The sequence below is a fragment of the Colobus angolensis genome, unplaced genomic scaffold (assembly GCF_000951035.1).
Source record: "Colobus angolensis palliatus isolate OR3802 unplaced genomic scaffold, Cang.pa_1.0 Scaffold102, whole genome shotgun sequence".
NCBI classification, from domain to species: Eukaryota; Metazoa; Chordata; class Mammalia; order Primates; family Cercopithecidae; genus Colobus; species Colobus angolensis.
In genome coordinates, this window is record NW_012111142.1 from 9,185,419 (window position 1) to 9,196,786 (window position 11,368).

The following is an 11,368-nucleotide window of genomic DNA, read 5'->3' on the forward strand; positions in this document are numbered from 1 at the left end:
TCATCTGGGGGGCTACCATTCAATCCACTACACTCAATAAAGGTGTTTTAGTTCTTTGTCCATGTTGTGGACTTTCTCACGTTCCTCATCTTTTTTCTCTAAGTTGAAAAGTTGTCTTCGAGAAATGTTTTTTCTTTTCTTGTTTCTTTTTTTTTCTCTCTTTCTCTCTCCTTCCCTTCCTCCCTCTCTCTCTCTCTCTCTTTCTTGGAGTGTCTATACAGACGTAAGTGAGGGAGATGACTGAGAATTATCTGAGATAGAGACGTTCACGTGACCACAGCCATTAATGTAGTTCAAGGGCAAAATCATGTTGGCATCTGTTTGGGAACTGCAGTGAGTAGGTTAAAATTTCAGAATAATTAATTATTTCTCTGTTGGCCAAACAGGAAATGGATAAATATAATCAATATTCACAATTTGGACAATTAAAGAAATTCTTCTATTTATCCCTTTTCCCATTCATACCATACATAGCTAAGTTATGCTACCATCCTTATTCGTACTTTCATTTATACCTTTTCTACTTTTTGACAGTTTGAGTCTTTGTTGCAGTATAACATATGCGCAATAGGTACAAAAGCTTTATGTTCCATATTCATCTCACACTGTTTTTACATATCTGTTTAACCATGTAACCATCATCCAAATCAAATATTCAGAAGGCTTCTTCCCACTTAACAATTCCCTCCCCAAAGGTGACCACTATTCTATCTAGTTCTATCACCATAGACAAGTTACCTGTTTGTGAACTTCTAAAGTGATATAGTATGCACTCTTGTGTAAATTTCTTTTTTTTTTTCCTTTTTGACATATGTCTGAAAGATGCATCCAAGCTCTTTTGTGTAGCTGTGGTTTATTTTTTTTCAGTACTGCACAGTATTTCACTGCGTATCACTGTATGATATACATTTATTCTAATTTGTGTTGTTTCCATTTGTGAGTTGTCATGAATAAAGCTGCTATGAACCTTATTGTACAAGTCTTGTGGTAGACATATGTCATCATTGTTGATGGGCATATCTCTAGAAGTGGAATTGTTGGGCCGTCGAATAGACATGGGTTTAGCTTTAGTAGATTTTACCGAAGACTTTTCTAAAGTAGCTATACCAATGAACTCTCCATTTGGTCCATATCGTCACCATTTGATATTGTCAAGCTTCTAAATGTTAGCCGTTCTGATGGGTATATAGCGGTGTGGAGTGGTATTTCATTGTGGTTTTACTTTGCATTTCCCTAGTGACTAATGATGTTGAGCACTTTGTCATATGTGTATTGGTCACTCGTATATCCTCTTTTGTTAACTGCCTATTCAAGAATTTTGCCCCCTCTTTTTTTTTGAAAACAACACCACCACATTTTTGGTTGTCTGTCTTTTTCTTATTGGTTTGTAGGAGTTCTTTATTTACTCTGGATATACATCCTTTTAGTGAATATCCTTTTTGGCCATGCATTATTCCAATCTGTGGCTTACCTTTTCATTTTCTTAATTTTATGTTTTAGGGGTCAGTAAACTTTTTTCGTAAAGGGCCAAATAATAAATATTTTAGGTTTTGCAGGTCATGTGGTCTCTTTTGCAACTACTCAGCTATGCCATTTAGTGCAAAAGCAGCTACAGATAATATGTTTACTGAATAAGCATGGCTGTATTCCATTAAAACTTTATCATTCTTTTTTTGATTATTTTTCACCTATGTCAAAATTTAATAATTATTCTTAGCTCACAGATTGTACAAAGACACTTGACAGGCTGGATTAAGTTTATAGTCTGATATGGTTGGGCTATATCCCCACCCAAATCTTATTTCAAATTGTAATTCCCATAACCCCCATGTGTCATGGGAGGTACCAGGTGGAGATAACTGAATCATGGAGGTGGATTCCTCCATCCTGTTCTCATGATAGTGAGTTCGTTCTCACAAGGTCTGATGGTTTTATAAGGAGCTTCACCCCACCACTCACTCTGTACTTCTCCTGGCTGCCTCCATGTGAAGAAGGACATGTTTGCTTCCCCTTAAGCCATGATTATAAGTTTCCTGAGGCCTCCCCAGCCCTGTGGAACTGTGAGTCAATTAAACTTCTTTCCTTTATAAATTACTCTGTCTTGGGTATGTCCTTATAGCAGTGGGAGAACAGACTAATACATAGTCCATAGTTTGGCAGCTCAGGTGTATTTAACAAATACAAATTATGAATTTTAATGAATTTCAGTTTATTAGTCTCTTCTTTTGTCATCAGTGCTTTTTTATTACTATTTAAGAAATGTGTGCCTATCCCAAAATCATGAATATATTATTCCTCATCTTATTCTAGAAGTTTCATTTTATTATTCATGTTTATGTCTATGATCCATCTGGGATTAAGTTTTATGAACAATGGAAAGTAGAGGTTTCACACATTTGCTTGTATGTACTTAAGTTATTATAAATCTTTTTCAATTTTATTATGCAACTATGACTTATCTGTTCATTGAAGCTTTCCCTGATACCCTTACCTTGCGCTTATGACTTTCCTATAGTCATTCTTTCAACAACTACTTTTTGAAGCCTTATTATGTACCATGTTAGGCACATGGTGTGGTTTGCATCTGAAGAAAGTTACAGTTTTTTGAAGAAAACAATTTAAACTATACAATGAAATATGATAATATTGCAAATATTTGTTCACATGTTTTTCTTTTCTTTTCTTTTTTTTTGAGACGGAGTCTTGCACTGTCCCTGGGCTGGAGTGCAGTGGTGTGACCTCAGTTCACTGCTACCTCCACCTCCTGGGTTCAAGCGATTCTCCTGCCTCAGCCTCCCAACTAGCTGGGATTACAGGCACCTGCCACCACACCCAACTCATTTTTTGTATTTTTAGTAGAGACGGGGTTTCACCATGTTGGCCACGCTGTTCTCAAACTCTTGACCTTGTGATTCGCCTACCCGCTTTGGCCTCCCAAAGTGCTGGGATTACAGGCATGAGCCACCGCGCCTGGCCCTGTTCACATGTTTTTCTAAAAATTAGTCATTTGAAGAAAAAAGCCATAGCATTAATTTTATTATCTCTAGCACCTAGCATAAATCCTAGTGTAGAAAAGGTGATCATGAAATTTGATGATTAAATGAGCAAGTAAATACACATATACATTGAATAAATATACACATATATAGTGAGTATATATATACACACATATATTTGAATTCAGTGAATAAATACACATAAATGTTTATATATATGTGTGCCCAACATGCACACAAACAACCTTCCACTCTTTCCTCCCAGATGAACACAATTAAAGTACCACTTCAGAAACCACTAATTTTTTTCCTGTGTGCCTTAGACCAGGCGTCCCCAACCCCCAGGCCACAGATCAGTACTGGTGCGTGGCCTGTTAGGAACTGGGCTGCATAGCAGGAGGTGAGCCACCAGCCAGCGAACAAAGCTTCATCTGTATTTACAGCTGCTCCCCATGGCTCACATTACTGCCTGAGCTCTGCCATCTGTCAGATCATCAATGGCATCAGATCCTCATAACAGCACAAACTCTACTGTGAACTGCGCTTGCAAGGAGGAGAATCTAATGCCCAATGATCTGTCACTGTCTTCCGTCATCCCCAAATGGGACTATCTAGTCACAGGAAAACAAACTCAGGGCTCCCACTGACTCTACATTATGGTGAGTTGTATAATTATTTCATTATGTATTACAATGTAATAATAATAGAAATAAAGTGCACAATAAATGTAATGTGCTTGAATCATCCTGAAATCACACCCCCCGACCCCCCTCCCTGGTCCATGGAAAAATTACCTTCCAAAAAACCAGTCCCTGGTGCCAAAAAGGTTGGGGGCCGCTGCCTTAGACAGACAAAGTTTATTCACTGTAGATTAATGACTAATGTCTTAGCCTTTTCACAAGATGGTGCCGAAGATGAAGAAGGAAGCTCTTGCCCCCTCCGAAGCTGATGCCAAAGCAAAGGCTTTGGCCACAAGAAAAAGATCCATATGTTACCCTCTTTCTAGTGACCCAAGGCACTGTGGTTCTTGAAGCAGCCCAGATATCCTTGGATGAACGCCCCCAGGAGAAACAAGCTTACTCACTCTGCCTCATCAGTTCCACTGACCGCTGAGTCTGCTATGAAGAAGACAAAAAACAACATCCCAATCGAGATGGATTGATGGATAACAGAATGATAGTTTCAGAGTCTTGCTCTGTCACCCAGACTGGAGTATTAATAATAAAGTATTAATGGCAGATTCTGGGGAGTGGGCATATGAATGCTCACGGTAAATTATTTTCAACTTTTCTGTATATTTGAAAGTCTTCATAATAAACTATAAAGGAAGTAATGTGCAAAAACAAAAAAGAAAACAATGATACACTTGGGTTCATTGTGGATGTCAAAGTCAGCAAACAAGCACCAGATCAAATAGGTATGAAGGAGCTCTATGACTGATGTGGCCAAGGTCAACACCCTGATCAGGCCTGGTGGAGAGAATGCATACGTTCAACTGCCTCATGATTTACGTTTCAGATGTGGCCAAGAAAACTGGGATCATCTAAGCTGAGTCCAACAGGCTAATTCTAAATATTCACCAGAAAAATAATCATTTACGAATAATAGTAATAAAGACTTGATGGCTCCTATCTCAGACTGCCTGGGTTCAAATGCAGGGTCTATCACCTAGCAGTTAAAGTTACTTAACTTTCCTGTGCCTCAGTAGCCTCATCTGTAAAATGAAAAAACCTTCCTCACAGGAATGTTTGAAATATTAAAGGAGTTAACACAAATCAAATAATTAAAGCCTAAAGGTTCAATGAGGACAGGAATTTTTGTGTTTTATTCATTGCCATATGCCTAGCTTATAGAAGAGTGGTACATAGCAGATGCTCAATAAATTTCTACTGAATGAATAACCAATATCTGGATTGTCAAAATTGAATAACTGTTGGCTATTATTTTATGTATGCTATAAAAGTTCTTAATTCCCATTTCAATCATTCCCTATCCACCAATTAATGCCATTTTCACTTTGGGAGCCATGGCACTTTCCTATAATGACACAAGATGGCAGCATCACTCTCCTTTTAAGTTATCAGCCATGCTCTGACCAATTTTGGAAATTCTCTGAAGCATTTTTATTTGCAAGTTCCTCCATCCATTCTACTTTTTTTTTTTTTTAATGAACCACATTAACTGTTTGAATTACCATAAGATTACCTCTTAACTGCTCTAATTTCTAGCTAAGGAAATATTACTACTTGTGAAAAAGTAAAAATGTTGACATGAATCCAAGACTGCTTTCCGGTGCCACTACGATTTTGTGTCCTTAAAGCTCCCTTTTCGTAACAAAAAGTTGCTTGACAAATTATGAAGCCAAATGCTGTTTCAGAGACACACGGTGCAACAACGCTGTTCCCTTCCAAGCCTGTAAGAAATTACAAACAAAATACAACTTCCCCTCTGTCTCTTTACTAAAGACATGAAGCTAATTCTTCAGTCTCTCTAAATTACTCTGTGAATCCACTGTTGAACAGCAGAAATTTCTGAGCACCTTTCAGTGTGAGACCTTGTGGGGTAAAGAAAAAACCTTTAGTTTAGAAATTAAGAGACCTGGATTCTAGTGGCTCTTTAGGAATCTTCTCACCTCCAACTTTAATCAAATCTCCTATCTTTCCAAGATTCAGTTTCCTTATTTCTAAAACAAGGAAAATAATATCCGCCTTACCTATTCGGAAACGAGATCAGTAAATGTAAACAGCATTATAAACTGTAAGGAGTATAACTGTATTATAAATATTATAAACTGTAAAGCATTATACACTTCACCCTGCATGAGCTAATGTTGGAATCATTTTCATTTTACCTATGGGGAAAACCAGTTCTATCCAGTTAAGTGAGCTTGCCTCAGTTTTCTCATCTGTAAAATGGGACTAATGAGAGCAACTCCACCTACTTCAGTGAGTTGTAAGGATAAAATAAGATAATAGATGTGAAAGTGCTTTTAAAATGAAAGTACTTTCACTTGTACTCTCACAAGATTATTAGCTTAAGCAAATGGCTTTTCTTGGATTTCACAAACAATTCTGAAGAAAACAACATATAAGTAAATCGTTCAAGAAAATAAGTATTTTGAATTATTACTTTCTGAAACCTCAAGAAATTGCATATTTTAAAAAGACAGGAGTTGAGAGGCTGAAGATGTTATTTTATTTAGGGAAGGATGACTACAATTAAATGGTTATATTCAAGGTGGTACTTCATAAATGCATTTTAAATAGCTGTATTTAAATGAGGTATTTTGTAGAAATAAAGTGTTCATTGAAAATATTAACATTCAACTTGCCAGACACAGTGGTTCATGCCTGTAATCCCAGCACTTTGGGAGGCCAAGGTGGGCAGACCAATTGAGGCCAGGCATTCAAGACTAGCCTGGCCAACATGGCAAAACCCCGTCTGTAGTAAAAATACAAAAATTAGCCAGGCTTGGTGGCCATGCCTGTAATCCCAGCTACTTGGGTGTCTGTGGCATGAGAATCGCTTGAACCCAGGAGGGCTGCTGCGAGCCAAGATCACATCACTGCACTCCAGCCTGGATGACAGAGCAAGACTCTGTCTCAAAGAAAAAACAAAATTAACATTCAACTAATATTTATTGATTGCCTATTGTGTACCAAGCATTTTCAAATGTACTATTTCATTGTATACTTTTTAACCATCCTCAGAACTAGAGAAAAATGGCAGTCCCATTTAAAAGTTGAGGAAACTGAGGTTCAGGGAGGTTATTCAGTTTGCCTCAGGTCAAACAGCAGAACCAAGATTTTCTGACTTCCAATCCCCTGCCCTTTCCTGCCTTTTCTCAGGAGTATTACTGTAAATGTTTCCATTCAGTCCTCTGGAAGCATTCGTGATATCAAATCCAACACTTACAGCATAGCAAACTAGCAATTTTGTTTAGTAAAAAACCAGAGGTGGAATATGAATGTAACAGTTTGGAAGAATCTGGATAAATAGACACTTCTTAGCCAAAACGTCTATGTCTTCTTAATTTCAATGGCTTAAGAAACTTAGGCTCTTACCTTTTGACTATACAATTTTATATAAAGGGACTCAGCTACTTTCCTCTTAAATATTTCTACTTTCCTCTTAAATATTTCTAGAGCCAATTCATATCTTTTCAAAACTAAAAATAATTAATTATTAAATATTAGGAGTCAAAAAGAGAGAGAAAGAAAATTATGAGGTAAAGAGAGATCTTAGAAATGAAAGCCATTTAAATCTGTTAGGAGGTATCAGTTATGTAAGAATGATGTGCTGTTGTTGCCACACGTAATAAGTCAATCTTAAAAAGGCATTTAGCCCTGCTGATGTTATAGTTTTTATACAGACCAATTTAATGAACTGGATGTCATTTTAATGTGTGAATTTTGGTAAGTTTGTTTGCCAGAAATTCTAATTACTTAATTACCTTGAAATGACACCATTCTAAATTATCAATTCTGTTTTGCTGCATTTTATTTGCTGGTAAGATTATTCAACTTTAGGATTTAAGGCAAAGAGGCCTTCAAATTTATATGTCTGGTTAGTTGCTTGATTTCCCATTATCCAAAGAATGATATTGACACTATATTTTATTAGCTGTTCAAATCAGTTTTATAATAACAAGTATTTGTAGCGGTCCCTTGAAGAGTTATCCAAATATAATACCTGTTTGCATAGAACTACATACATCAATGAACACTATGATCTTTTAGTTATGGAAAAATAGCCCACAGAGCCTTATAAATGGAAATATAAAACTCTTATTTAAACATCCATTTATTTTCCCTTTTATCTGCTTTTGGAATAACAGACTTTGTGAGACAGTCTCCCTCTGTTGCTCAGACTGGAGTGCAGTGGCATGATCTAGGCTCACTGCAACATCCACCTCCCCAGTTAAAGTGATTCTCGTGTCTCAGCCTCAGGGAGTAGCTGGGACTATGGGTCCGCACCACCACACCAGTATTTTTAGTAGAGATGGGGTTTCACCATGTTGGCCAGGCTGGTCTTGGAGTCCTGGCCTCAAGCGATCTGCCTGTCTTGGCCTCCCAAAGAGCTAGGATTGTAGGCTTGAGCCACTGCACCCAGTCAGTTTGACTTTTAGAAATATGTGCATTCTTAAATTAATAAAAGTCATTTCACAGACAAGGAAAAGCAGACAGGAAACATACAGGGAAGTACCTATAAAATTCATGTAGTCACTATTTCTTTCTTTGGCTTAGGATTTCACCTTTATTTATTGCGGTATCAAGGTCAAGTCTCTCCCCTCATGGAGCTAACAATCTTTGAGGGACAAATTATGACCACTTGCAAGTAAGACAAGCCACTATATTCCACTGCACACGACACTGTCTTATTATTTCACTTTGCAAGTAATCTCATTATTTGCAAAGTGAAGTAATCAGATAGGGCCATGTCCAGTGGAATAAGACCTTGAGTGTCTACTCAAGGTATTTTAGAGCTCAAAGGAGGGAAAGATCAGAGAGGCCTGCAGTTTCAAGAAAGCTTGCTTTTAGATTGGAATTCCAAAAGCATGGTTTGGTGACTAAGAATTTCAAGGATAATTATAATTACAAAGACTGTTGAGTAGGCAAAGACCCTGAAATCCTGAATTCCTCTTAGAATGTCAATAATTATGAACCTGGCCTTGTTTTGTTTACACTCTTTTAACATTTCAAGAGAAGGGGTTTCTCAATAAAAAGCTATCTCAAGAATCTGTCTTCTGAACTACGCTGGCTTTTACCTGTGCTATTTGAATTGAGAGTGCTGTGTCTGATCTGCAGTTGGATGCTTCAGCTCCAAAACTTCTTGGGAGAGTCATATCTTACTTCCAGAAGATAGCAATGTTGTCTTTCTTCGCAAGCCCCACTTACTAACTGGTCCCAACTTGAACTTAATTCAGTACACAGCAAATCCTGTGCTAGGTACCAGAGAGATGCCGTGGCGCGGATAACCTACACAGCTTGCTAGTTTTTACCATCTGTAACACCAAATCAGGCCGAGGTAGGCTCACGCCTGTAATCCCAGAACTTTGGGAGGTCAAGGCGGGCGGATCATGAAGTCAGAAGTTTGAATCCAGCCTGACCAACATGGTGAAACCGCATCTCTACTAAAAATACAAAAACTAGCTGGGCGTGGTGGCGTGTGCCTGTAATGTCAGCTACTCAGGAGGCTGAGGCAGGATAATCCCTTGAACTCGGGAGGCGGAGATTGCAGTGAGCCAAGATTGCACCACTGCACTCCAGCCTGGGCAACAGAGTGAGACACCACCTCGGGTGAGTTGGGGTGGGGGGGAAGAAAAGAGTTATAAGCAAAGTGAAGTTAATTCTGTGCAGTAGTCAAGAAAGTGCTCAGAGAAGAGGTGACATTTCAGAGGATACTAAAGCAAGAGAAGCACTTTCCTAACTAGAGGAGGAAAGGGTATGCATTATAGGCAGAGCATGTAGGAGAGCAGGGGTGTGTAGTGTGAAAGGATTGTACCAGAAAGGGCAATTTTACCAGAAAGGGTTGATGGTGGCTGCATATAAAGTTATCAAAACCCAAAACAAGTCAGTGTAAGAAAGAACATGATTCGTGTAATCTATCAAAAAGCTACAAATATTTCCATTTCTGGATGCACACAAACAGCCACCTGGAGAAAACATCCATTTATTGTCCACTGTGCCCAGCTCCATGCTAGGCAGTATAGAAGATACAAGGGAAGGCCCTTGCCCTGGAAATGTTTATTCTCTTTCTGGAAAAAAGATTAACTCACATAAAATAATTAAAAATAAGATGCCAGCCTCTAAGGAAAAGTGTTAGATTGCCTGAAACTCAAGCAGGGAGCATTTTGGCTGCCCTGGAATTCCCCATAGTACTGCAAGTACTCTTGGGGCCAGGAGAGGATTTGGATGGCCTGACTCCTTCACCCAGAAAAAAGGTAATGGCTAACCCTCACAGAGCACTTCCTGCGTACTGGGCACTGTTCTAGGAGCATATACGGACTAACAAATTAAGTCTTCACAACCACTCTATATGAAAAGGAATAGTTATCTCTATTTACATATGGGGAAACCGAGGCACAGCGTCACAGGATTGAAATCCAGGAGATGTGGTTCCACAGTCGTGCAGTCTTTTTCATCTTAGTATTCTCAAAATCTAGCACAGTACCCGGTGCTGGATGTTAAGATCTTAAACAAACAAACAAAAAAGTAGTTTTCCTTAAAAATTATATTTTCAGGGTAATACAATTCAAGTCACAATAAAGACGTGAAGGCCTCATGTTTGTAAGGGAGGAAAAATGCATTTTAGTCGTACAGCCCTAACTTTTACTTGACCCAAGGCCAGCAAGAAAATATTTCTTTTTATTTATATATATTTTTTCTTTGGTGACAATTTGGTGTTTCTGAACGCTAGGGGCTCCCGGTTTCTCTGGTTTGAGAGTAACTTTTCCTTTTAGGACTTTTTTTTTTTGAAGGGGGTGGGGGAAAATGTGGCCTTAATTATCCTACGTCTTAGGCAGCTTAAGGAAGGGGCTGTGCTTTCAGAATCCCATCCGAGCCAAGTAAGGAGGTCCCTCTTTCTCCCCCCACGTCTTCTCTTTTTAAAGGACCTCGTGAAATAGAAGTGCAGAAAACAAACCCAGGCGATCACAGCAGCAGCCGCCGCGGCAGCAGCACAAACAGCAGGAGGAGCAGGAGGAGCAGGAGGAGGAGGAGGAGGAGGAGGCAAAGTTGGAGTTGGGGCTGGCGCTCCGGAGTTGCTGGACTCAGCGCAGCTCCCATTCATTAAGGAACCAGCTGCGGAGGAAGGTGGCCGAGCGCCCGCGCTGCCCACTCGCTCGCTCGCGCACTCAGACGCGCGCCAGCCCAGCGCGCCCCAAGCTGCGCAGCTCTGCAAAAGTTTCTGCTCGGGATCTGGCTCTCTTCCCCTTGGACTTTCGAACGATTTGGGGTTGAGAGAGGAAAGCAGAGGCGCGCAGGAGGAGCAGAAAACACCACATTCTGCAGTTAGAGGCAGGCAGCCCGGGCTGCACTCCCGCCGCCGCGCCCGGAGCCGGGGCCGACCGGCCACTCTCCGCAGCAGCCTCGGCCAGGAGGCGACTCGGGCGCCTGGGTGTGTGGCTGCTATTGCGGGACGTCTTCGCGGGGCGGGAGGCTCGCGCCGCAGCCAGCGCCATGCAAAACTACAAGTACGACAAAGCGATCGTCCCGGAGAGCAAGAACGGCGGCAGCCCGGCGCTCAACAACAACCCAAGGAGGAGCGGCAGCAAGCGGGTGCTGCTCATCTGCCTCGACCTCTTCTGCCTCTTCATGGGTGAGCCCAGCCCCGCTGTCCCTCGGCCCCTCGGCCCTCGGCGCGCGTCCCAG

General features: G+C 40.2%; 1 protein-coding gene across 2 annotated transcripts in view; it reads left to right on the plus strand.

The window, feature by feature from the left end:
- PPAP2B (phosphatidic acid phosphatase type 2B) overlaps positions 1-11,368 on the plus strand; it is a 152,422-nt gene that overhangs the window by 56,225 nt on the left and 84,829 nt on the right. Inside the window, exon 2 of one of the 2 annotated variants that reach the window (XM_011941486.1) lies at positions 10,609-11,315. In XM_011941486.1, the coding sequence (XP_011796876.1) occupies positions 11,177-11,315 (139 nt within the window). In that variant the 5' untranslated portion in view covers positions 10,609-11,176. Of the gene's footprint in view, positions 1-10,221; positions 11,316-11,368 lie in introns of those variants that run through there. The other variant, XM_011941476.1, reaches the window with a different exon arrangement.